The sequence below is a fragment of the Hylobates moloch genome, unplaced genomic scaffold (assembly GCF_009828535.3).
Source record: "Hylobates moloch isolate HMO894 unplaced genomic scaffold, HMol_V3 SCAFFOLD_1, whole genome shotgun sequence".
In the NCBI taxonomy this organism is placed as follows: domain Eukaryota; kingdom Metazoa; phylum Chordata; class Mammalia; order Primates; family Hylobatidae; genus Hylobates; species Hylobates moloch.
The window spans coordinates 107,622,721-107,650,433 of record NW_026652276.1 but is presented as its reverse complement, the minus strand read 5'-3'; the positions used below and the strand labels follow the sequence as shown (position 1 = coordinate 107,650,433).

Sequence of the window (27,713 nt, the reverse complement as noted above, 5' to 3'; positions counted from 1 at the left end):
GAGACCAGCTAGAGAACAGGGAGACAGGGTGTGACCGGGCCTTGGTCTCCTCTGCTTCATTGATTGCCCCCGTTTATCTCAGGGCCCAGCCACACCCTGTCACCCCTGCCACTGTGTCATCAGCCCCGTATCCCTCCACAGGAAGGCACTCCGATGTCCTGTTCTGAAGGAAAAGGTGTCATCATCTCCCTCTTTTTCTCTTCCAGAGCAAGACATCTTGCGACAGGAACTGAACACTCGTTTTTTGGCCTCTCAGAGTGCTGACCGCGGGGCTTCCCTGGGCCCTCCGCCCTACCTGCGGACCGAGTTCCATCAGCACCAGCACCAGCACCAGCACACCCACCAGCACACGCACCAGCACACCTTCACGCCGTTCCCCCACGCCATCCCGCCCACCGCCATCATGCCGACGCCAGCACCTCCCATGGTGCGTACCCCAGGCAGAAATGTGAGGATAAGTAGAGCACGACTCTTTTCTTTATGCAGCACGTGGGGCTGGGCTGGGCAGCGGGGCCACCAGAGATCGAATGGGGAGTGACGGCTGTTGGCTGGAGAGAAGGGAGTGTGTCCTAGTGCCCTGCCTCAGGCAGCTCTGACTTCAGGGGCCTAAAGTAGGAACTTCTTTCTAGGCAGTTGTATCCAGCACTGCAGGTGGAAATGATTCCATCTGCCCTCAAATGTCCAGTGTTGATGGCTAACTTCTTAAAGGGTTGTTTTGTTTTCTTGAGCGTCCCGGGGGACTGTCACTGGGCAGAAAATGCACCTGCTTGTGCTTTGCACCAAGCACTAGCACATACATTCTTGCAGGATAATGGGGGTGAAGAAGAGAAGGGAGAGAGACCTCTGCCAGGAGGCTGGGACTGCATTGGGTGCCACCTGTGCATTCCGATGGCTTCCCTAAACCCACTTTGCTGGAGGTGTTATATTTCTTGTGTTTCATGAGACAGTCCCTAATCTGGTATTGTGCTCTGTCAGCAAGTGTTCAGGGATCCCCGCAGGGATGGAACTCTCTGCCTTGGGGCAAGAGGAACCACTGGCCATGACATGGTCTTGGTCTTAACTGGGGGCTAGCACACGTCCAGAACCAGTGAGGAATTTTTTTTTAAAGTTAATAACCCTAATTAATAGTGCCATATTAGAATGCTAAATATTCTCAGAGTCCTGTCCAACAGTGAGTATTAGAGTCGTTTTTTACTTATTTAATGTTTAATATTTCAGGAAATACTGGATTTTAGGGCCATTACTATAGGCATTGTGAGAATAAATTGCATGATTTTAAAAGGAGTCCACTTCACCCAACTTTGCTTCCTCTCCTTCCTCTCCCTCCCCCATCTTGTTCAACTTACTTTTTAAAAATGTGTTTTTAAAGTTTGTTTTATAAATTTCATTTCAAGGAATATTACCAATGAGGCCTTGTGACCAGAAATATATTTTTAATAGCAAATCCTGTATCTCTTTTTTGGATGAACTATACTTCTCAACAATTAGATTTTGAAGATACTAAGATTTTGAGAAAGTTTTCTGCTGGCCTGTGAGCTGTTTCACAAATAAATTTAACCAAGGGTAGTTATAGCATCAATATGATGACATTATTTAGAGGGAACAATAGTATAGTCTTTTTCTGTTCAAATGAAAGGCTGTCTGGCCTACCCCAGATCACTTTGTATTTGGGTATAATACATTTCAGAAGACAGCTGCATGGCAAGACAGTTTTTCTGCCAAAGTGAAAATGAAAATAGGGGGAATTCACTGGGTAAATCAGACCAAATGCTCACCTCTCTCTGATTTATCTGGATAATTGGCTGTTCTCTCCTGTTTAGATGTTTGGTTCATGCCAATCTGTAGAAAGAAAATAGTAGGAAGAAAGGCATCCTAGTATGTGCAGAACTAAAACGTACCACTTGGCTTTTCACTTTGTTCTTCCATTTCTGTTGGCTTCTTGTCAGGGAGACTCAGGAGCTCAGAACGGTTTCATATGTAATGAGGTTATTGGGTCCGATGACAGCTTAATGACAGGGAAGCTTTGTAGGGCCACCTCCACTGTAGCAGTGAACAAAAATGCAGATTAAGTAACTAGCTTTTGCTTTGATCCCTTTACAGTTTGACAAATACCCTACAAAAGTTGACCCATTCTACCGGCACAGTGTGAGTTTCATTACCATGCTACACATTGAATGTAACTGCTTTGCCATTTTTGTGCTCTTGCCACAGATCAGTCAATGACTAGCAGCCTTCCTTAATCATCTTTGCAAGAGTTCCCATTGCTCCTCGCCACTTTGGATGCTTGCTTTTGTGGTGTTTTGCTTTTGGTAAAGATGCAGTATCATCTTCTGAATCAAAAGATCATAAGCACTCCGAAGGCTTGAAAGCAGAGTTGCTCTTTAGTGGCAGTCAGGCATCTGTCCTGCAAAGTGAGGTGTCGGCAGTGGAGTCAGTAGAGTTCCAGGAGAGTCTGAAATCACAGCATTTCAGTCGTCAGTTGAAATGCCACTAACACAGAAGTTCTGGAATGCAACCTGAATTATTTCCTCTTAAATAGCAAGTCCCTTGTCTTTTTGACTCATGACTCTTCAACAAGTAGATTTTCATTTGCTCTAGACTAAATGTAGAACCTTCTTCCACATGGCTGGTATTGTTCTGTTGAGTTTGTTACAATGGAAAGTAAAAATATCACTTAATTAAAAGAAACTCCCAAAATTGAAATGAGTGATATTTTCTCTTTAAACTCATTCTCCTTTATTAAAAAAAAAAAAAAAAAAAAAGCTTGTTTTATGCAATTTTAAGAGTACGTTCTGGAACTTCAATTGATAACACCCTAAGTTATATGTTCAGTTAACTTGTAAGACAAGAGCTTATTTTTATTCAAAGACCTTGAATATTTCCATGATATTTTGATGATGGGGTGAATACTGCATCATTTTTATCTGAAAATTTGCAAGTTTCTTTGCCAGTGATTTCTTTTTTTTTTTTTTTTTTTAATGAAACCAGAAAAAAGAGAAGGTTAATCATTGCTTGTAGCCATGTTGATTCACCATACTCAACTGTTCTTGCTTAGGTTTGTAGATAGTGTTATCATTTGAGAAGTGCTACTTTAATAGATCAGCAAAGACTGAATTCATTCATACTCTGAACCAGATAATTAGATACCATGTTAGTCAAGAGGTTAGCTTAGAAGTCAAGGCTAGAAAATATTAGAAATCAATTGAGAATTATGTACTCTAGGGACATTTAGAAATAACATAAGATGAAAGACCTCTTCAAAAAGAAGTTAGAAAAGTGTATTTGAGTGATGCCTCCTCCCCCTCCCTCCCAACATGGTCCCCCCTGTTCTGCTCAGTACCAGGATACAAAAGCATATTTCACAGGGACACCCAAAGCCCAGTAGACCTATGGGTTTCTTCTTTGGGTCTGGCCCATGGATGGCACCATTCTGCCCTTACTTTGCTGATTTAAAGTAAGGACCAGCTAACAAAATAATTCAGGCTGGGTGTGGTGGCTCATGCCTGTAATCCCAGCACTTTGGGAGGCCGAGGCAGGTGGATCACAAGGTCAGGAGATGGAGACCATCCTGGCTAACATGGTGAAACCCCGTCTCTACTAAAAATACAAAAAATTAGCCGGGCATGGTGGCGGGCGCCTATAGTCCCAGCTACTCGGGAGGCTGAGGCAGGAGAATGGTGTGAACCCAGGAAGTGGCGCTTGCAGTGATCTGAGATGGCGCCACTGCACTCCCGCCTGGGCGACTGAGCAAGACTCCATCTCAAAAAAAAATAATAATAATTAATATAGAAAATTGAGCGCCCAACAAGTGGCTCAGATTTACTTTCTAGGACCCACTGTGGTGCCTTCTGATATGCATATTCTACAATCCTAGGCCGAAGATGGAGAATAAGCCTGGAGGCCTGAATTTTTGGAAGATGTGTGTATTATTACTTAGGCGCTTCAGGTTTTTAGTCAGGGGGAGGAATAGTCAGCTGTATTTATGTTCTAAGAGGTCAATGATGGAATAAAGCAAAAAGTGGTAAGAACATCCAATTTTTAAATTGTAAACATTAAAGGGAAAATGCCCACCTGGAGGCAAAGTACTAGAAATTTGAGTGTGTTTCACTGGGGCATGTATTTAATTACTCAGCTTTATTCAGTGTACTGTGGGAGAGTTATTTCATATTAGGAGTTATAGTGGATAATATATGAAGTACTCAGTCTCCCCTGCTTTGGAGATTAGGACATTATAAGGGGAATTAAGATGCAATGCACTCAAGTAACTAAAACACAATTTTAGACTTAAAAGTAGTTTTAAATGAGGGCACTTGGCTTGCAATCACTGTTTAAGTGGATTTAGTTCAATATCAATTAGTCTGAAAAACTTTGCTGCATCATTGAAGGGAGCAAAATGAAATAAAGACCAACAGAAAAAGGACGTGCTCTGAATATGGGATTGTGAAATGTGAATTTCAGTCATTACCAAAAATAACTAACACAAATACTTTATTAAGAAGAGCTTCAATTATTGCTGTAATTTTGACATGATAAACAACCACGAGGGTGGGGCATTATTTAAAATATTTGTATGGTGGCTTGATCACAGTAAATGGAACCAAACCAATAGGACCTCAAAAAGTTTAAATTTTTAGAAGGAAGGAAAGTTGTGTTTGCATTGTCTTCAGATTCTCTGTATTTCTTTCCTCAATTGTGTCCTTTTATAGGCTGTTGATTCAGGAAAATTCAGTCTTCATTCAGAATCATTCTTTTACCATCATAGAGTGGACTCCTACGTGAAGGGCTTGACTTGAGTATCCTCCAAAGAGCTTGTTCATTTAATAGCAGATACCATTCAGAAGTGGCTATAAAAACTCAGACTTCATATGTTAATACGGAAGTGCTTTGAGTACCTGAGACTTAAACAAGAGCAACTGAAAGCTCAGTAGTGATATTCCAGACTCGGGTTATTTCTGTGCAACTAGAATCCATCTTCTAGACAGATTGGCAGCTCCATTTAAAGTATACATCAAGTCGTTTTATTTTACCCTTTCGCAAATATTTGTCATCATTTTAGATGAGGGAATTTTATTGTCCTCTGGAATTGCCACTTCTACAACAATCTAATGAAGCAAGGATTGTGAATATGCTCTCATTTCCTCAAACTATTAAAAGTCTGAAAGTACTAATTGAGTTTTAATGGTATAAAATCCTGGCACTCATGAAGACTTCTTTTTCTTCCCCTTTTTTTTTCCTTTTTTCTGCCTTTTTCCCCCTCTAATTAACTTGTAATTTTCTGGGCATCTTACTTGGCTCAGGATCCCTCCTGTTTTTGAAATGCATTAAAATCTCCAATCATTTAGGACTTCTATCTGATTTAACAATTAATAATTAGAAAAGCTCCCTTTCTAATGATGCCCTCACCCAGGATGTCATTTGCTGGCTGATTGATCCTGAACTACTTTTAACTTTTTAAGTTACACATTCGTGGCACATCTGTGTGATCATTCCATCATGGCTTCTTAACTAATAGCATCAAACTGAGATTACGTGTCTTGCTCATGTTGATGTCTTTCTATGGGACGGGAATTTGAATATGTCACTTGCCTCCTACTAAAATCTTTTTTCCCCCTCTCCGTCTTTGGCCACAGCTCTTCCATTCCTATCCTCCTGCAGTGTCGGGCATCCCCCCTATGATCCCACCCACTGGCCCTTTTGGTTCACTACAAGGAGCATTTCAGCCGAAGGTAAGAAACCTCACGATGAAAACACACAGGCATGTGTCTAAGTGGCATCCCGGGCCAGGCGTGCAGGAAGTTCTGCGTCCTCTTGCCTGTGCAGTGACTCACTAATCAGGTCCTAAGTGACCACTGGGATTAGAGTGAGCCTATTTTTTTTTTTTCCAAGTCCGTTTAGTTTTAAATGGCTGTGAAAATTTACTTTTCAAACTGTACTACCCAGGTAATCTCAGTTAAGCTAAGATTTCTTGTGCTCTTCAAAATATACATAATATTTATTTTTTTACTACCAATATCGTGGACGTAACTTCTGGTCAAGAATTCTGTGAAATATCAGACACATGTGCGTCAGGTTGTTCCTCAGGTGTATGTAATTAGTAAAGACACAAAGCTGGGTCCTTATTGATTTTAGTAGAAGTGGGGATAAAGGCTTCAGGTATATGTAATTAGTAAAGACACAAAGCTGAGTCCTTATTTACTTTAGTGGAAGTAAAGGTTCCACAACTAAAACTGTATCCTATGAATTCTCCTCATTCTCCCTCATTTCCCTCACCAACCCCATCGGCTGCTAACAGGGTCTGCCCGCAGGTGGGGTGGTCGCCTCCCATTTTGGTCCTCCTTCCTTTCTCCCTCTCTCTCTCAGCCATCCCACCCCTGCCATGGTTACGGTGGCCAAGGCCAAGACTTTGTCATCAGTTACTAACATCCTAGTGTGAAATTAACCTTTCATCCTTTATAAAAATTAAATTCTGTCCTACCTAGTCAGTAATAATGCCGTCCAGCGTTGGCTACAGCTGTCTCTAAAGGTCAATATTGAAGAGTCATTCTCGAAACACTCTCTTTTTAAATATACTTACAGTTTCTATTTTACTTTCACATAAAAATAAAAAGAGCTGTACTTTCATATGGGTAACCATTCTCAGACTTTAAGATATTCTGCTGTGTGTCATTGGGTTTTCTTTTTTCTTTTCCCTCGCATCTCATTTCTAAGATAAAACACAGTTTTGGGCCGGAGTCTTCCAGGATAAGCAGATAACTGCATTTCCAAAGATGTGTTTCATTAAAACTAGGGACAGGAAAAGAATTAAAAGGCATTAGAGGTGGGGTCCCCCCGCTTCAAAATCACCTGCATTGAATTGCATTGAATTCCGTTCATCTATTGAATTTGCCTGCATTGAATTGCAGCCTATATGCAAGGTTACAGATACACAGAGCTTTTATGATGGCCTCGTTAAACACCTCCTGTCTGGAGATAAAATGATGGTGATTTTAAACTCCTTCCCCCAGTCTGCACTTCACTACTCCCTCAGACCCTGGTCTGTCCCCTCTAAGTAACACCAAATCTCTGGGGCCTCCCCAAACAGACTGGTAGGTCATTTAATAAATTAGACTATTTCCCTCACTCACAATTATCCAATCACACAGAAAACTACATCTGGGCAAGAAAGTGTCTCTCCTGGTGTTGAAATAGGCCTTTCCAGGCCATCGTCCTGATTGAATATGTAGATTGCAGTTCATTAGTGGAGTTCTTCATATGTATGCAAATCAGGCTGTTAACAACTCCAGCTTAATTGTTAGTTGTACTGCAGCTGATTGCTTTTCTTTCTTTCATTCTTTTTCCCCCCTTCTCCTTGTAGGCAAGCTTCGTGCCTAAACTTGGGCTCTTTTTCCCCACGAGTTTAACTTCCTGGTGTGGGGGGTGTTCATAGAAGTTGTGATTTCTTCCATAAAATAACTGGTGTTGTCTCCTGAATCCTTTCCCACTAGAAAGTGGTGATGGTGCCCAAAGTAGGCTTTTTATTGTTGCTAATTCAAAGGACAGAAGCTCACAGATAAGGTTAATATTATTAGTAATATTTGAGAATGGTGGTGGGAATAGGTAAGAGCAAGCGGAATTGCTTTAGAAATCATCGAAGAGCAGATCCACAAGGTCCCTGAATTAGGGTCTCTTGTCCCATTTCCACCACTGCTAATGAGTAATTACTGAGTGTAATTCCTTGTTATTGTCTACCAGTTAAAACTGAGAGCTTAATGTCTGTAAAGTACTTTCAGTTATTCTGATGAGAAACACCTGATACTGCCAATTATAATAATGTTCACTTAAGCATTTCTTGGAATGTTTGGTGATTAAGCAAAAAAACAATGGCAGTCCCTGCCACGGGTCCATTCGGAGGAAGAGGAGTTCCAGGACAGCATATACGTTTGTTGCTTCTCTTTTTTCGTCCTGTGCTTTTTATTGCAGTGAAATGTTCTGGGGACCTCTCTCTGCTTTTAGATGCCATTGCTGGAGAGAGCAAGCTGTGGTCAGGCCCCCTTGAGAAAGAGCATGTGTGGTCCCTGAGAAAAATGAATCTTGCGTTTCAGAAGGAAACAAATGAAGTTTGGCTTCTCTCATTTAGGAGGAGGGAAGGATCTTGCTTTCATGTCACTTGTTTTGTGCTTCCTAAGTAAGCTGTGGTCTAATTAATTTGTAGACATCCAACCCTATCGATGTCGCTGCTCGGCCTGGGACAGTCCCACACACTTTACTCCAAAAGGACCCGAGGGTACGTGCAAAGTCAGGCTTGGTCTCAGGTAACACCAGGGTGTGTGTGTTTGCACGGGACGGCCAGCCCGGTGCTCACATCTTCCTTAGCTCCTTTGAGCGAGCTGCTGTTTCAGCTGTTCTTCTAGTTTGTGGAAGAAAATGCCAATCAATCCCTCTTAGAAAACACAGTCTCTCCTGCTCACTGCGAGCATAGGACACAAAGAGACCGACTTGCCGATGGGAGAAAAGAGGAATGAGTTACGGTCTGAGCCCAGAAATTGGACAGTGTCAGCTTGTATAGTTTTTACTTAACCAGTCTTCTCTGTCTGTATCTCCTTAAATTGTCTTACACAAATGAAGTAGCTACAGAATGTTTTGAATGGAAAAGCACTAAGGCGCTTTTCTTCCTGGAAGTCAGGCTACACATCCCCCCCTTGCCTGGGGTCAGGAAGTTATTGTACTGCACAGCTCTTTGGCCCTCTATTTTTAATGTGCTAGGGATCCTTTTGTACTCTAGAGCTAAATAAAATATCCATTATGCTTTGGTTATGTTGTTTATTCATAATTTATTACCACTGCCTGCTTCCAAAAAAGGAATTTGAAGTTATACGATAGATATAATCTTGCCTCATTGATTGTTATTTATGGTCATCTTTATACGAAATATGAAAAAATCTTTAACAATATTGTCTTTCTACCTACATAAGGGCAGTCAGAAATTGATAACCAGAGTTAGATAGAAGTTTAAAATGACTCACCTGTGTAAGTATGTCATGATGTGTAGTGAACTTCTGGAAAATGCCTAATAGCTATAAATAATGTAAAGTCATCAATGTAAGCGTATTGGTAAAGAGAGCCTAATTCTACTGGATGGATGGAAAGGACACCTCTCCCCGGATACCAGTTAGTAGACAGCTTTAAAAGCCTGGGGTCCGAAGGCCATGCTCCCTCAGACCTACCCGGTGTGGTTTAGAGCTCAAAACAGTGAAACTCCTGGTGTGTGATGTGAGCAAATCATGTTGCCAGAGGGCACATTGCTATTGATTAAACTCGTACAGGGGCTTGTCAGCGTAGATGTACCAAGGCTTGTGAAGTGGGGGAGGGGACACTTGGCACTTTTGATAGTGTGAAAATGGGTTAATTATTCTCTAAAAGGGCTTCATTTAAAAGTAAAATTCTAACATTTTAATTTCCCCTCCTAATGAAGCACTACAAATTTGTTAATTAGAGCAATTGTTTGAGTGACAGGCATGTAACCAAGTTGTCATTTTCTCTTCACAGTTGACAGATCCTTTCAGACCTATGTTAAGGGTAAGAAAGCTTCTTATAGAACTGTTTTGCAACCTCTATTTGACTCCCTGTGGGTTAAAAATACAAGTCTATTACAAGGAAATAAGCCGTAGAAATGTTAGAGTAAGACATTGGAATGACGGTGATTGGGTTTTTCAGATAGTGTGATTGAAAACGGCCTAAATTGTTTTGCTTTGACCGTTGGAGGCCATTGGCTTTTTTTTTTTTTATCTCTACAACAGAGAAAAGTCAACGAGTCCGATCTCTTGTTAGCAGTTCTGGTAAAAGGTTTGACTAGTTGGAACTTAAGGGGAAAGACTGAAGCTATAGGCTGAAGTTAGTCTCTCTTGCACTTAGAAAATATGTAGCTGGGTCCATTTATTTTGGCTGGTGGCTCCCTCTTTCTGTACTAAGTGACATTGACTTGCCATAGCCGTTTGACCTCCTTTTAAGGTGCAGGAAGGAGATACTATAAGCATCTGGTTTGTTAACATCTTGCTTAAAGCAAATTGTTCTCGAGGTCTGGAGAGTGGCCAGTGTGATGACCTCTAAATGAATCCTGGTGGTTGGGGGTAAGACAGATATGATGAATTGTTGGACAGAAGATGGATGGACAGCAGATTTCCTTCTATACATAACTCATTTCTAGGGCATATAATCAGATAATTTGATTTCTCAAGGGGAAAAAGGAGAATTGTGTCATCACTTAGGTGAGGCAGTATATTATTTGTGATTTCAAACTACCCATAATTTCATTGCAAGAGAAGAGAACTGACCCAGACTTGCATTTAAGTATATATTTTCAGAACTAACTCCATACTGTAGAAACCAGAAGCTTCTGTTCTTCGCCGATGGGGAATGAGGCTGTGTTTTCTTCTCATCTATCCAGTAGTCACTGAGCGCGCACGCCGAGCTTATGGGTAGATTACTTAGCAGAAATGAAGTGAAAAGGTGGTCCCTGCCCGCTGACTGGTAGAAGAGAATACACTCACAGCACTCCACTCCTTATAAAGCAAGACATGAAATAATTGGAGAGATATGGATTCAAATTCAACCCCAGAGGGTGGAGGATGGACTTGAGATCTGCAGAGGCCTAGAGAACAGGAAGGAAGGAATATTCTTCTCTTTCTTTCTTTAAACTTAGGAACAGTGCCCACCAACACGAATGGGTAGTTGACTCTTAGCATTTACGGTAACTGGGCTTCAATCAAAATGTGAATTTCTTTGTACCACTTTGGGGGTTAAAATAAAAACCACCACGGTCTTGGGGGAGGTTAGGACAGGTTCTGTACCCTCTCTTATTTTGATTTGACTCACAGACATTCACTAATGAGCTCTTCTGAACAGCTGATTTGCATTATAGCATGGCAGCATTTGTTAAGTAGGGCTTCCCACTCTACCAGGTCTGCCAGCTGGCACCAGAAAAGAAAGAGACACAGAGTGGGATTCAGGCTTTTGCCATCTTGTCCTTGGTAACCGGGGAGGCCCTTGTCAATGTGGTTTTCTGAGTAGCAAGCCCACGTGGGGAGAGAGGGGGAGCTGGCTGTGACTCCCTTATGACTGGGCGCTGGAGAGCTGCTGATGGAAGGCACTTGGAGAGTACAAAGCACTCTTGTTTCATGAAAAAAGCCTCTGCAGCCAAAATCTGCTGAAAGCTTTGGGGAAATTGAAGGTGGTTTTCTCTGAAATGTCTTCCTCCTAACCACGTTGCTCTTTCTTGTTCCAGAAACCAGGGAAGTGGTGTGCTATGCATGTTCACATCGCCTGGCAGATTTACCACCACCAACAGAAAGTCAAGGTCAGTCCGACCTTCCTGGTGTAGGGAAGAATGGGATGGGCATGTGAGTGTGTGATGTGCTCGGGAGAACCTGATTAAGGAGGCATTTAAAACACATTTTACAGATCCATAGTTAGGAAGGATCAAGCCCCTCTTGGAAAAGCTACTCAGAAGTCTTATTTATTTATTTGTTTTTTCCTAGAGTCAGGGTCTCACTCTGTTGCCCAGGCTGGAGTACAAGGGGACAATCATAGCTCACCACAGCCTTGAACTCCTGGGCTCATGTGATCCTCCCACCTCAGTCTCCCAAGCACCTGGGATTTTAGGCAAACAAACACCACCATGCTTGGCTAATTTCTTGACTGTTTTTGTAGAGATGGGGGTCTCACTGTGTTGCCCAGGCTGGTCTCAGACTCCTGGCCCCAAGCAATTCTCCCATCTCAGCCTCCCAAGTGGCTGGGCTTGCAGCCAGCTCGGAAGTCTTACTGTTAATTAGGGAAACCACCAGTGAAATTATAAAACAAAAGCAAACTGATAATGCCCTGGGGTTTTGTTCCCCTTTTTTATAATTTTGTCATTTTATTGATCCAAAGGGCTTGAATGTGGATTAAATGCTAAAATAAAGCTTTTGGAAATAAAATTATAGTGACCAAGAATTAGAACACAGAAAATACTTTGCATCTGAGAAGAGCTACAAATGAATGTTGGGTTTGGGTTTTTGTAAAAATAGTGACTGGTGCATTCTTTTCATTTTATGGCTGTGGGAAAATGGTAGAGTCATATATGCCCTATATGAAGATGATGCCACTGAACTGTCATTGGTCCTCCTGATGGTCAGTGCCAGGGGTTGGAATACAGTCAGTACTTGCAGGAGCCGCGTTCTGGCCAGTTACCTCACTGTCCAAAGATGATTTTTCCTTTTTGTCTATATTTTCATCATAGGGATGAACATATTCCATGTTCTGCTAGAGCCTTTATGACTCAGTAGGGGAGAGATCAAGAACTTCTGCAAGTCCCTGGATACAGCATCAGCACTTGGCTTAGGGAACAAAGTAACTGACAAGTCTGTATTTTACACTCTGGGTATTTATAGGCTATGTTACGATGCCTGCAAAAATGGGAGCAAACAAGCAATCAAATAACTCCAGTAAGCTTAATTTAATCCATTTCTTCATGAACAAGCTTTTAGTCCTAACAGCATTTGGGAGTTCTCATGAAAGAAATACAGGAGACCAATGAGCCAGGAGATAGATAGAGCTCTTCATCACAGAAGAGAAATGTTTTTAAAAGGGTTCCGTGACTTTTAAAATAAAACAAACAACCCAAGTTCCAGCCACTCTAGAAGCTGAGGCAGGAGAACCCCTTGAGCCTGGGAGTTTGAGTCCAGCCTGGGCAACATAGCAAGATCCCATCTCTAAAAAAAAAAAATGAGTAAAAAATAAAAACCCAGTTAAAAGTTAAGATGCAAACCTCAGTAAATGAGGTCACTAAGATATTTTGCTTTGGTTGTCAGATACTGCTCTTTCTTATAACATGCCATCAGTGAGTTTGGCTCATTTGTACTTTATCGATCGTTAGGGGAAGTTTAATTGGAAGCCTTGTGATCTAAGAAAATGTATGTGCTTTGAAGAGCTAACTAGATTTTGATGATTAGTTCAATTTAGTTTTTGTTCTGGTTGATGTGGTTAGTGGAACGGTAGGTAAAGCACATCTTCCTTGTAACTTCTTTGGTTAAAAGCGATGAGGGATGTTGCACGTGCCACTTTAGCAACTTCTTTCCCATAAAAGTGTCCCCAGTGACTTAAACTTTCATTATCCCAATTCAATTAGAAAGACCTCTTGAACATGAGATAACTTCGTTCATCTTCCCTTTTCAGCAAACTGCTTGTAATCCCCAAGCTTCATTTTGCTTCATGGCCCTAAGTTGTGGTTAATGGAACTGTGCTATGTACCATGCAATATTAGCACTAAATAATTTGGCCACCAAATTAAAGGAGGTATTCAAAAGAATTTTATAGATTCATAGTGAATTAGAAGCTTGGTTTTGAGGCTTGGCTATTACTTGATAGTGGGACTTTCATTATAGCATTCCCTGTAGATTTGAGCAGAAATTGCATCTTTCCTTTCTCTGTAACGTTCATTTACGCATTATCTTAGTTGCTCACCCAGTATTTATTGAAAGAACCTACGCCTGCAAGTTCCTTACTGTGCTGGGCTGGGGGCCTGCGTCCTTCCTAGAGTCTAGTTGCTTAGAGTTCAGTAATGAGGATCAGTTGTGTGTAAAAAGTGAGGAAAGTGTGTGTGCCCTCTTAACGGGTGGTGTCACTTCCAGCTGGAGGTGCACGGGTAGCTTTCGCTTTCAGTACGGGTGATGAGTGAGTGGGACGTTGCCTTCAGCAGTAAAGGAATAGCAGACTTCCCTGTCTCAGATCCTCACGCCATGCTGTGTCAATATAGATGCCCCCTCATGGGGCTTTGCTGTTGTACAGCAGGGCAAGGATCCCTCAGGACATGAGGGAGATTGAGCTGAGGCTAGAATGGGGCTAAAGGGGCTGAGAGCATCAGATCAGATGAGTAGCCAGGGAGCTCAGAAGAGTAGCCAGGCACGATGGCTCACGCCTCTAATCCAAGCACTTTGGGAAGCCAAAGCAAGCACTTTGGGATCGCTTGAGCCCAGGAGTTCAAGACCAGCCTGGGCAACATAGAGAGACCTGTCTCTACCAAAATGAAAAAACATTAGCTGGGCATGGTGACATGCATCTGTAGTCCCAGCTACTCAGGAGACTAAGGCAAGAGGATGCAGTGAACTATGACTATGCTACTGCATTTCAGCCTGGACAAAAGAGCGAGACCCTATCTATCTCTTTAAAAAAAAAAAAAAAAAAGAGTGAAAGTCAGAAGCAGGTACTAAGGGCAGTGAAAACCCAGGAGACTGATGGGGAAGAGGTCATAGCAAGGGAAAGTCAACTGGAAGCTTCAAGTCCCAGGACCCCAGGCCTTGGGAGCAGTGCTTATCCAAGGAGGTGTGAAGCCAGTTCAAAGAGAAAGCTGTCAAGAAACAAGGAGGTGGGGCAGCTTTGAAACCATGCTGGTGCAAGGGCCTCCAGCCTAGAGAAGGATGCCAGGGGAAAAGATTGAGAGGAAGATTATGAACCAATTTCTACTGCCTAAGAGGAGGGCAGGCAGAAAGATTAGCCTAAGGATAGATAAATAAGATGAAACAGAGTGATTTCTGTCCATGATAAGAACTTCACACAAGAGTTTTTGTTTTTTTTTTTTTTTTTTTTTTTTTTTTTTTTGGAGACAGCCTCAGTCACAGCAACCTCCGCCTCCTAGGTTCAAGGAATTCTTGTGCCTCAGCCTCCCCAGTAGCTGGGACGACAGGCGTGCACCACCACGCCTGGCTGATCTTTTGTATTTTAGTAGAGACAGGGTTTCACCATGTTGCCCAGGCTGCTCTTCAACTCCTGAGCTCAGGCAGTCCGCTCGCCTTGGCCTCCCAAAGTTTTGGGATTATGGTTTACTTGTCTGGATGGACCCCCCACCCACCTTCCTCAGGTAATTACAGGTAGTAGGAAGAGAAAGGGCCTCTGTTAGCTAAATTAATACTCCTACTTTTTCTTTGTTATTGTTCTATAACAGTGATCATTTGAAAGTTAGCTTATAGACATGCAAATATTTCTTCATAACTTTTGGTTACTAATGTACTGTGAGCTATTAGAGTATGGCAAAGAGTCATTAAACAATTAATTTATACAGCAGATTATTCATGCAGAATTCCTAATAAAATGAGCTTTAAGATACTATTATTTCAAACCTTACTAAAATGGGCCTTTACAGCAAAACACTGAACTACTTTGGGAGTGGTGGCAGTCTCCATAAATAGGATATGGTTTTATTTCTCAAGCCATTAACCTTGAAGACCAAACATAGCTGGGTGCGGTGGCTCACACCTGTAATCCTAGCACTTTGGGAGACCAAGGTGGGCAGATCATTTGAGGTCAGGAGTTTGAGACCAGCCTGACCAACATGGTGAAACCCCATATCCACAAAAAAATACAAAAATTAACTGGGCGTGCTGGGAGGCTGAGGCAGGAGAATCGCTTGGACCCGGGAGGCGGAGGTTGTAGTGAGCCGAGATCACACCACCGTGCTCCAGCCTGGGTGGCAGAGTGAGGGAGACTCTGTCTCAAAAAAAAAAAAAAAAAAAAAAAAAAGACCAAACACTAGTGTTGTCACTGGACATTTCTGGTGTAACAGGCACTACCGGCCCCTGCAGATCTGACATTTGAGGGTGAAATGGTTTTTGGATAGCTGCTTTCTCTCTCAGTGTTTGTTTGTAAACTTGAACCCAAGTGCACCATTCACAGTCTCCAGCTCCAGCTCTTCACTACCACCTTTCTTCCTTGCTGTTGGCCTTGGGACCCTTACTGTTCCCCTTGCTGTGTAGAAACAGATGCAGTCAGACCCACATAAGCTGGACTTTGGACTGAAACCTGAGTTCCTGAGCCGCCCTCCAGGCCCCAGTCTCTTTGGAGCCATCCACCACCCCCATGACCTGGCACGGCCTTCAACTTTGTTCTCTGCCGCTGGTGAGTGTGGGTTTGAGTCGGGGGACAGAGCTGAGAAGTGTAGTTCTCAGGTAACTAAATAAATGAGGTTTGGGCTCTGAGCTGCCGCGCAATCACCACCTACAAAAATACAGTTAATGCCAGCTTGCAAGGCAACATCTCAGCACATCCAGGGAGTTGGGAATCTTCATTGATACACTCTCTTTCATTAAAGGAGGAAGCAGAGATCATCTTTCCCTTACAGGGATTCACATTGCTTCGGTTCATTATTTGCTTCTATATTAAACCAGTATAACTCACAAGCATGTCAATTGCTATTGAGAAAGATCAGAAGGCTTGCAAGGGCAGATCGGAAGGAAACAATGCCAGGAATTATAGAAGGATGCGGTTGCCCTTAATACGGTGCCCGCAGAGCACTGTAATTTTGCACCAGGATGCTCAGTCATGCTGTGTTTTAAAGTCCTGAGGATAAAGAAAGACGATTAAGGCAGTTGCCAGGAGTATGGTCTGTGATTGATAGGGAGGTTGGGCCACTCGGCTGCTGGTTTTCTCTGCTACAAAATGTAATACTATTGCCTGGTTGGTTATAGCGGTGGAAGAAATTTAGGAAACGGTGTAAACACCCAAGTGACCTGTTCATCAGATCTGTAATTCATTTAACCTCTGAGAATACACACTGTCAAGTGTGCATGTGGAAGGGGTGAGGTAGAGAGTGACGATTATGCTCATTCCTGCTCCAGGTACAAACAAACAAAAGACAGCGGCTGTAAGGACTGTGTGTGTGGTGGATGAGAACAGCCCTCTTGGTATTAAAGGTTTCTTAATCATTCTGTCTTCGCTAAAGCTTTTTTAAGTGTAATTTCTGGCGCACAGAGCTCTGCTCAGTTAACACTTAAAAATGATGGCATTGAGCTCATTCTGCTAATAACTTCATACCCACTATGCTAAGTGGAATTTATTCTTCTGTACGTAAGCAGTCAAGGGGCTCCCCGTTTCTGATCCTTATGGGACAAGTCTTACAGCCATCCTGCCAGCTGCCGCCCCAGGCTTTTATCCAAGACTCACTGTTGGTGGACCTCTGGCTCCCACACTGCAAGAAATCATCATTATAATGGGCCTTGCTACCAAAGCAAGTGAGTCCTCCCTGGAGGGTAGATGGAATTTGCTAAGGTCTCAGGTTTTTCTCTGTCAGTGCTGTCTAGGGACATATTTGAAGGCTCTGTTACCATGGCACCTAGGCTGTGAGACAGGGCTACATTAAGAGCAATTTTTGGAGAGAATAGATTTCTCTCTGGCTTCCATTTGAGCCAAGTCAATGAATTGGCTTCTTTTGCTTCAATAATTCTGGAACTGCAAGGCACCCCTGGGGGCCCTGGGCTCAGCAAAGCTCTGGTCTTCATTGAAGCATTAATTAGCTTGCACTACACAGACAGTATGTGGCCAAAATTTTATTTAGCCGACAACACTGCTAACGCCTGATGAATATCCTGGAATATATTCACTTGGTGGAGGCGGGGTGTCATTTTTACACTTCCCAGGTGGAAAATATAAGCCAGTATGCAGGGCTGGATAGATAACTCCCCAGGTGTCTTCCAGTTCTGAACTACTGTGACCGGGATGATGTTCCTGATGATGTACTGAGTGGCTTCCTCTCCAAACCCAGGCCACAAGACTTTTGCAGCCCAGGCAACAGCAGTCCAAAACATAAATTGAGTTAACAGAGTGTAGACAGCAACGACCCCTACGTTTAATCCATTTTCCTAAGGGAATTTATATTTGTTTATAGGAACTTAGACAAAATGCAAAGGATTATGGAACAGTTATTAGTAAAGTCTTTATCCAGGCCCTGTTTATACTTTCATTCTAGAATGTAACCTTCTTTAGCATAAGCCATATGGGATTCTGCCCAAAATAGTTATTTGGTGAACCTTGTAACTGATGTGTATAACTTGCACATACTTAAGAAATCCAGCCATTTTCATCTTGCTTTTGGGTGCTAATCCCATGAATATAAACTAGAGACTTCTTCAGATGACCTTGGCAAATCTCTTGTCTAGGACAAAGCCTGCCTTCCAGGGAGCTAGCCTCCTTAGCTAGTAAGTAGCCTCGTATTAACCAGCCCATTTGGTGCCCTAAGGCCTTTAGAAATGTCCTTCCCTAATTCACATTTGCACACTCTCTTTCTCTCTCTCCTTCCTTCCTTCCTTTCCCAGCTTCCTTCAAGAACAGGAATAGAGGCATCTTCAAGAAGTACACATTAGGGAAAATACAGAGTAGAGGAGGAAATGTGGATCAAGGGAAAACTGAAGGAAACCACTAAATTAGACCTGAGTTCCCTGGCAGGCAAAGCAAAACCCTATCAGAGTCAGTTACAAGATATTTAGTGCCCCAAAACATAAGAATCAACCAGCTTTTCCTGGCATTGAAAGTTGAGACATCAGAGGACTTCATATCCTAAAACCTAATTGAGCTCACAATAATGAGTTTTATAGAGTTGGGCCTTATAGTATCCTTCAATGTGGGTGCATGCGAACTAACATACTCTTCAGGAGAAGGGATTCTGCAAGTCCCCAGAGCAGCGTAGCCAAGAACCACAGCTTCAGGACCACCCCTCCTGAGCCAGGGATGATAACAGGCTGGGTTTCTGGAAGTGTTTCTCAAAGTGAAAACTTGGTCCTCCGAGATGCTCTATGAGGAAAGGATTCCATAACGAAACGTTCCCCTCTTAGAGAACGAAGGAGCCTATAAGCTTATTAATGGCTCTAAGAAGCCCTTTAGTAAAGAAACTTGCTTAGCTTTTTTTAATCCGGTATTTCCCCAAATTTACTTGGTTATAAAGCCTCCCCTCCTCCCATTGACCCGGGGCATTTATCTCTGTCTTTGTAATACTGTGTGTCATCGGCTTAAAAAAGAAATACCTCTTTTTGGTGGTGGCCAGCCACGCTGGGAAAGAGAAAAAGGGATGATTGATTTTCTGCTTCTTAAAAAAAAAAAAAAAAAAAATTCTCTTTTACCCCGTGTCTTGCCTGCAGGGGCCTGGGTGGACTTCAGCCATGACCTCCCTTGAACATATTTTCTCACGGGGCCCTTAAGCAAGTAGAAGCCGGTTGCATCTTCGAAGTTGGCTTTTTGTAAACTCTGATTTTGTTACGTTTGACTTAACAGGTGCTGCACACCCAACTGGGACCCCTTTTGGGCCACCTCCTCATCACAGCAACTTCCTCAACCCTGCTGCCCACCTAGGTGAGTCGCCCAAAATAGTGGGAACTGAGATGTGTGCTTCAGGCAACCCTGCTGTGTTTACCATGCTCCCGCTGCACCTTCGAGCAAGCTGGTGGGAGTCCCAGATACCCTGCTTACCACTTAGGCAGGAGATGGTGCTCTCTTAGGAGTTTCAATACATCCCGTCCAGCTTCCAGATTTCATCTCTCACACCACATTCTTTCAGTAGTAGAGCTGTGCTCAGCAGTGCTTCTGCCTGAACTTACCATGGCGCAGTGGGTGAGAGCCATTCCCTGGTATCTCAGGGAATCCGAGTTTACAACAGCCTGTTCCTGCCCATTAGAAGAAGATGGTGAGCTCTTGCCCCGTAGCGAAGGTCACCTCTAGGAAGCGGAAAGAAACACAAGCTGACGTTATGGAGGGGAGTTATTCTACATCTCACTGCCCCGATAAATGAGTCTCTTCCTAATAAAGGTGCATGCTTTGTGTGGCCTTTGTGTATTCGAGCCCATCTGCAAGTGTACAGGCAGATGCAGGCATTGGCCTGCACAACATCAGGTCATATCACAGTCGCGCCCTCAGAGTTTCATCGTGGATTCAGATGCCACCTCCTTTCTGTTCTGTTAGAATCTGCAGAGTGCATTCCTGGCAGAGGCGAGACTGGGCAGGAAGGCAAGTTAGTACACCCTGGCTTGAGTAGTGTCCCCACTGGGCAAAGGAAGAGTAATGCAGAATGCACAGTTGTAGAAGAAGAGTCCTCAGAAATATTTTGCTAACCCAGTGCCTAAATCCAAGTGTAATGAAAACCTTTTACACGATCCGGTAGGAGAAGTGGGACAGGCCAGGTGGGGGTGTGGAGAGGGCAGGGATCCCGCATCACCCTGCTCCCAGGAAGCTCTGGGTTCCTCTCTCAGCACAGCCCCTGACCATTTCCTTCTTCCCCATCTTGTTTGCAGAGCCTTTTAATCGGCCGTCTACATTCACAGGCCTAGCAGCAGTTGGTGGCAATGCCTTCGGGGGACTTGGAAATCCTTCTGTTAGTGAGTACCTCTAACTTTTAAAAATCTGCCTTGGACTTTTTATCTCCTGTGATCCGCATATGGCTCAAGACCTTTCTAGAGAAAAGGAGACTATGCTCTGGGGCGGGGGGTGGGGGGCGGGTGCGGGTTCTATCACTGCAAAAGCAGGCCTTCACAGTGGGGTGAGGTGGAGGTGTGCAGAGCCACCACTGTGAGGGCGGCCCCCCGTGGCTATCCAGTTCTGAGGGGCAGGAACGGCAGTGTAGTTGATGACCACAGGGAGTTTACTCCGGTGCGGAGTTTCATCCACATCCCATCTTTGCTCTCCAAGATTTTGGCTGCAGCTCACATTAGAAATAAAAGCAGTAGTTACATTTCATCTTGCCCGTGACATTCGTGGAATTGAAAAAAGCACAATGAAAAATAGCAGGAAGACAACACCAGGCTTGGGATAATCAGGATTTGGCAACATTTTATTCTCCATCATCTAAGAGGACTCTGCAGTTTTCTACTCTTAAAAAAGCCCATCTCGATTAGGAGAAGAATTACAACCCCATCTCACGTTCTAAACATTAGTATTTAGTCGCTGAATATGCAAATTATTTTCTTTCATGCTACATACCATATATTCCAGGTACAGGAAGAGCTAAAACGTGTCTCTGAGCATACCGTCACAGGTCGGTCTTTATTTAAAATGCAGGAAGGAGACCTGTGTGTCTGTTGAGGGCAAGGTCCTGTCTGGTCTCTGGTGACACTTGAGAGGGCCGCGGTGGGTAGAGGAGATGGTGACTTCTACTGTGAATTAATTTACAATTATTAATCCAAATCCCACCATCATAACACACCCTTCTGCATGCCTGGAACTTCTGCATGCACCAGATACGTTGAATTAGGTCATCTCAATACCCATTTGGTCCCTTTTCCTTTTTAATTTCGCCTGCCCCCACCTTTGCTTTTGGTTTTAAAAAGAAAAAAAAGCTGTGAGCTACCTCTCCAGTGTAGGACAAGACTTCCTCTAATGAATTTGTTAATCTCCTTTCCTTTTCCAGCTCCCAATAATATGTATTCATTTTAACTCTGAATGCTGTTAAAAGTTTTTTGGTAAGTACCTTCATTACGGCAGATTATATAATTTCTCTTAAACCTTTTTGTTCTCCACTTCACCATTTCAGCACCCAACTCAATGTTCGGCCACAAGGATGGCCCCAGTGTGCAGAACTTTAGCAACCCTCACGAACCCTGGAACCGGCTGCACCGAACGCCTCCGTCGTTCCCGACCCCTCCGCCCTGGCTGAAGCCAGGGGAGCTGGAGCGCAGCGCGTCCGCTGCAGCTCATGACAGAGATAGAGATGTAGATAAACGAGACTCATCTGTTAGTAAAGATGACAAAGAAAGGTACGGAAAGAAACCGCTCTCGAGTCCCCATGGGGGAGCCTGCTCTGTGCCAAGTACCAGTGGAACCAGCCGCCTACCCTCCCTGTCCCAGCCTCGTGCTTTAGCTGCCCCAGTAGCCTCAGCTCCTCCCCACAGCCAGTGCCCGCAGCCCCTCGCAGTCCCCATGGCCCGTAGCATATGGTGACCGTAGGAGACAGCAGAGCTAGCGACAGATTCCTGTCTCAGTCGCAGTTATACATCAGCGCGTCCCAAGTCCCTGTTAGTGTATCCAAACACAAGTCTTTCTCTAGAGGACAGGGAGTTGGAGCTTCGGGCCAGACACACACAGCATGAATCAATTCCATATTTGCTTTCAAGTCCGTGCAGTCCATTAAACCATCCATAGGTTTTTCTCGCTCTTTGCCTCTTTTTGTTTTCTTTTAGAAAGCCATGTTTGCATTGCCTCATCATATTTTTCTCAAATTTTGTTCAAACTCAAAGCCTGGGGCTCACAGATGACTAATAAAATTTTACTCACCTAGATGTAGAGAACGTCGACAAGCAGTTTTGGTTTGGTTTTGGTTTCACTAGTGGATAATTTTGTTAACCGTTGTCTCTGCACTTGGTAACCCATGCCTTAAAAAAAAGTAGCGTTAAAGAGGGAGTGTCTTGCAGTGTTTTTTCCAAAGAATATCATACGCATTCTTGACAAAAATGTCTCTTTTTTTCTTTCTTTAGGCTATTTTCAGTTTAAATGAACTGATAAGGAATGCACAAATATGCTTGACAGAAAATACCTAATCCCAATTTCCTTGCAGTACTTAAGATTCAGATTTGATCGGAATCTTTAATGTTTCTTTTCTTTGTATACCGTGTATGTATGTGTGTGTGTATATCCTAGTAATTTCAAAGAATTCAACTTTGCAGGCTCTAAATGGGGCAAATTAGTAGATACTCATCAGAGGCCATCATGCTGACTGATAAAAGAAAAAGACAAATTTTCCTTCAAGGCAGTATGATAACAATCTCTTAACCACTGGGAGGAATGTTTATGACATTCAGCTCTGAGCTGTGAACTGCCAAAATGAGGCACGCCTAGCAACCTAACCTGGCCGACCCTAGGCCGCGAGCTCTCCGTATACAGCCTGTCACTAGGTGCAATGCAGGATGTGGCCACAAGCCCTTTGTGTGTTTTTCTGGATGGCATCAAAATGGCCTCTTGGATTAAAGAAGTCAGGAAGCTTAATAAATAAAATATACTCTTCTTCTCTGCATGTGGGCAGGAAACAGCCCTTATAGGGGAGCCTCCTGAATTCTCTCACTGTGGTCCTCTGATCCTTGCACACCAGCACCAAGCCAGCGTGGCAGCCTGCCGCTCTCAACTTTGCCATATCTGTCTTGGCACCATCCGTAAGACTTGCCTGGTCTTACTTTTAACTCGTTTTACCTTACTGTCATTCCATTTGTTTTTGCATTTTCTGCCCAATACTCTTGAGCCCCCATCCAAGACAGATCTCTAACATTCTTTCTTTTCTCGCGTTTTGACTCACAGCTGCTCTCTAAAATTGTTTTCAGTGTCCTCATGAGGTTTTGTGTTTAGGGACCTGCCTTTTTCCTACTGCCTTCCCTCCATCATCTTCTCATCAGCCCTTGGCATTCTTATCCCATCTGGTGCACAAGTGCTCTTTGCAACCCACAAGTCCTCCAACTGTGGCTTCCTTTTGAGCCTCTCTCACGTGCTGTGTCTTGGAGATGGCTCCGTATCCACGTTCTTTGCTCTGAAACTGGTCACTTGTCCTTGTAAGGAGCAAGAGACTTCTGTGACACTGACGTTGACCCCTTCCTTCCACTGGCTCTGTGTTGCAAAGTTGGAAGAAAAGTGATACTGGGCGTTGGACTCTTAAAACGTGATTCTTAACACTAGATGATCCTGAGAGTCCAGGCAGTGGGGCTGGAATGCCACATCACTGCCTTATTGACCACATGCAGCCATCTTGGCTTTCTGGAAGCTCTTCTGTGCTCTTGGTTGAGGCTCTTACATGCAGAGAGATTCTTGCTCCCGACAGACTCCCCCTCACCCTCATCCCTCGTCCGTCTCCCCCATTAAGCTTCCTCTAAAATCTAGGTAAGTAGGATGAGGGTGGCTGGCTCTGCCCTGCCCAGGGCATGGGCACTGCCTTGGCGACCATGGGAAGCAGCCCCGAGCCTGTCCTCTTCACACCACCATTTCACCCGCAGCCCCTGGCCCAGCCCACTCACCCGTTTCATTTCATCTGCGTCCTTGTCTTCCCCTCTCTCCCCCAGGGAAAGCGTCGAGAAGAGACACTCCAGCCACCCTTCACCAGCACCTATCCTCCCGGTGAATGCCCTGGGACATACCCGCAGCTCCACTGAACAGATCCGGGCTCATCTGAACACTGAGGCTCGGGAGAAGGACAAACCCAAAGAGAGGGAGAGAGACCACTCGGAATCCCGCAAGGACCTGGCCACTGACGAGCACAAGGCGAAAGAGGGCCACCTGCCCGAGAAGGACGGGCATGGCCACGAGGGGCGCGCCGCGGGCGAAGAGGCCAAGCAGCTGGCCCGGGTGCCGTCTCCCTACGTGCGGACCCCAGTGGTGGAGAGTGCCAGGCCCAACAGCACCTCGAGCCGGGAGGCCGAGCCGCGCAAGGGTGAGCCGGCCTACGAGAACCCCAAGAAGAGCTCCGAGGTCAAGGTGAAGGAGGAGCGGAAGGAAGACCACGACCTGCCTCCAGAGGCCCCGCAGACCCACCGGGCCTCGGAGCCGCCGCCTCCCAACTCCTCGTCCAGCGTGCACCCGGGGCCCCTGGCCTCGATGCCCATGACGGTGGGGGTGACGGGCATTCACCCCATGAACAGCATCAGCAGCCTGGACAGGACTCGCATGATGACCCCCTTCATGGGCATCAGCCCCCTCCCGGGTGGGGAGCGCTTCCCGTACCCTTCTTTCCACTGGGACCCCATCCGGGACCCCTTGAGGGATCCTTACCGAGAACTTGACATTCACCGGAGAGACCCGCTGGGCAGGGACTTCCTGCTAAGGAACGACCCGCTCCACCGGCTCTCGACTCCCCGGCTGTACGAAGCCGACCGCTCCTTCAGGGACCGGGAGCCTCACGACTACAGCCACCACCACCACCACCACCACCACCCGCTGTCTGTGGACCCTCGGCGGGAGCACGAGCGAGGAGGCCACCTGGACGAGCGGGAGCGCTTGCACATGCTCAGAGAAGACTACGAGCACACGCGGCTCCACTCCGTGCACCCCGCCTCCCTCGACGGACACCTCCCCCACCCCAGCCTCATCACCCCGGGACTCCCCAGCATGCACTATCCCCGCATCAGCCCCACCGCGGGCCACCAGAACGGACTCCTCAACAAGACCCCTCCGACAGCAGCGCTGAGCGCACCTCCCCCGCTCATCTCCACGCTGGGGGGCCGCCCGGTCTCTCCCAGAAGGACGACTCCTCTGTCCGCAGAGATAAGGGAGAGGCCCCCTTCCCACACGCTGAAGGATATTGAGGCCCGATAAGCCGAGAACAGGAGCAAGAACGAGGAAGAAGAAACCCAGGCAGACACCAGGCCAGATTTGAGAGACAGAACTCCTGCATGACTCACACAGACTGGGGGGGAAAGCCCCACCCCTTCCCCTTGTAAAAAATGTATAGACTCAGTGCATATTTTGAAATGTTTTGTATATTATATGTTGAGATTTTTCAGATCTTTCAGCCCAGTCATATGTTCTCACGTCTCCTACTTTTTGTTTCTCGTATGAAACTTTTTGATTTGAACCAAAACAGTGAAGATGACAACACACACCAATTGGATGATAATGGGGGGGGGGGGGTAAGTCCACGCCATCCATCATGCAAAATTCTTTCAGATGAGGTGGGAAGGCCGTGTACATAGTTATGTAAAAAGAGATTGCTTCATGAGCTAATGGTTCATATATGCAAAAGGGTAAGATGAAAGCTTTACTTTGTACAAATGTAAATAGATAAAGATTAAGTAACATAATACATTAATACTTCTTAAAATGTGCTATTTGCAAACTTACTTAATATCAATGAACACAGTCGGCTAAGGCTGTGTTCCCATATATTGTTATAGACAGCTAAACCCTTCAACTATGCAATGAATGTTCGGGCTTTTCACAAAAGCCCGCCTAACTCAAAGGAGCCTTTTCAAATCCATTTACAACATACTTAAGGTCATATTTTCCCTGAACAAGCGCTTACGTGATATGACTCTGTTTTCCTTGCTTGTTTTTTTTCAAACGGAGAAACATCCTGTTTTGCAAATTGGACCCCAGGCTGGAACTTAGCATCTGAAGTTGCCGCTTGTGGGCTCTGGGGGAAAGTAGCCCTGGAGAGGTAACTGAGGACATGAGCAACCGGTGCCAGGGAGGGTGGGATTTGCCAGATGCCAAAATCAGGGGACGGGTGGTGGTGTCTGTCAGACACACACAGGTCGCCAGTGACTTCACACACACCTCATGTGCGAACCATGCCTTTTTTAGTGTGTCCTATTTCATACCTGTACACACTTCCTCGTTTTGTAATGAGATTTACTTACACTCAAACAGATCCTGAAAGAAAGCTTCAAGTTTTCTCAGATGATGGATATGTTTTCACTGTATTCAATAACTGACGGATGTAAGGTGCACATTTCCCGATGTGACGCACTGTATTCCAGCTGGTGATCAAGTCTGGGAACAGCCGTAACAGGTCAACCTTGTGGAGCCATCGCGAGTTAGAGGGTGAAAGATGGCAGAAAAAAAGTCTTGTGTGTGAGTGTGTTTTTTGAGTTTGCATCAATCTTAATGTCTCTTCATAATACTTTTATAATACATTAAGCCTCTTGTCTACATATTTGGAGAGAATATGACTTTACTAGCAGAGAAATACAATATATCTTGTCTACTGGACTGTAAAATATATGTATGAAATAAAATTAGTTCCATTTGGTCTTCTAGTATATTAAAGTGCTATCTGACGTTGTTATCCTGTTTTTGCAAAAAAAAAAAAAAAAAGTTAACTACAGACCATTGTTTCTAATAAGCAGAGAGATCTATTTTAGTAGTAAACTGAAGGTTTAGTTGTGAGCTTCAGATTTTGTGAACTCCAGATGTTGTGCGGTGTTTTGTTTTTTTTTTTTAAGACAACAACTAAAAAAAATCCAAGGAATATGTACACTGGAACTGTAGTGGTAGCTTTCAGTATTGTAAAGAGATTGTTCTATACGGACCTTTTTGCTGTTTATCCTGTATGTAATAAAGTCCTTTCTAGATCCTATGTGAAAAGAAAAGTGAAGCAACTGAATCTTCAGCATGTTCTCATCGGCGGAGCCTTCTTGTGTAATGTAAACTGTGCCATGTTATTAAAAAATGTGAACTAAGCTTCCAGCTGCTTGTTTGTGTGAGGTGACCATCATTACCTTAGGGAAGAAGCCATACCTGTACAAGACCAGGCTCTTGAAAAGAAACACCTCGAACCCAGCCCATGTGAGAACAGAAGGCTCACACCTGCAGTGGCTGACCACCCTACCCAACTCGGTTAGTGTCTCACTAATTTGTTACTGTAAACATTTGCACCCCACACAGTCGCTTGTGGTTTGTTTGTTTTCTGTGGGGGCGGGGGGGGGGTTCTGTTAGTTTTTTTGTATGTCCAAGATACTGTAAAAGTCAGGTACTTCTGGATTTTGTAGACGTATGTACAGTGTGGGCCACGTTAGCCAGTTCTGTTTGTGCCTGGCTACTTCAAAACTCAGCGAAAGTGTTTGCTTTTCCAGCAGTGATGAGAAATCTGACCTAGGGCCTGTGACAACAGTTTCTGCTTCCTCGTTCTATTGCCTTTCAATCTGTGGACTCGGGTCAGTCATATGTTACTGAAGACCTTCCGGATTTTTTTTTTTTCCTGTCTTAGCTTTTTCTCTCTATTATGTGGTGTAGTCCTCATCAGTTTGCAGTCTCCCTGTCCTCTAAAATCTGTTTTGTTTTTTTCCATGATGTTAAAAAAAAAATGTTAAATTTTCTTGTACTGACCTGATGAAATTGCTATTTGGATGAGATTGTTTGCATGGGTGTTTGTATGTTACTAAGGAAAAAGCAAAAGCAGTTCAAGCCAGCAAGATCTGGGTAGCTGCTGAATGGGAATCAGAAATGTTCAGAAGTTGGCGGGGGGCAGATCTGTGGTT

The 27,713-nt window shown here is 44.3% G+C and overlaps 1 protein-coding gene across 2 annotated transcripts in view; it reads left to right on the top strand.

The window, feature by feature from the left end:
* The window catches only part of AUTS2 (activator of transcription and developmental regulator AUTS2), a 1,229,496-nt gene extending 1,202,574 nt beyond the window's left edge, over positions 1-26,922 (top strand). The window contains exons 9-19 of one of the 2 annotated variants that reach the window (XM_032757612.2): positions 207-427; positions 2,101-2,145; positions 5,631-5,726; positions 8,192-8,263; positions 9,526-9,555; positions 11,261-11,332; positions 15,762-15,903; positions 19,048-19,125; positions 20,061-20,144; positions 21,296-21,518; positions 23,802-26,922. In XM_032757612.2, coding sequence (XP_032613503.1) covers positions 207-427; positions 2,101-2,145; positions 5,631-5,726; positions 8,192-8,263; positions 9,526-9,555; positions 11,261-11,332; positions 15,762-15,903; positions 19,048-19,125; positions 20,061-20,144; positions 21,296-21,518; positions 23,802-25,050 — 2,312 coding nt within the window. In that variant the 3' untranslated portion in view covers positions 25,051-26,922. The remainder of the gene's footprint in view (positions 1-206; positions 428-2,100; positions 2,146-5,630; positions 5,727-8,191; positions 8,264-9,525; positions 9,556-11,260; positions 11,333-15,761; positions 15,904-19,047; positions 19,126-20,060; positions 20,145-21,295; positions 21,519-23,801) is intronic. The other variant, XM_032757630.2, reaches the window with a different exon arrangement.
* The last annotated feature ends 791 nt before the right edge of the window (positions 26,923-27,713 follow it).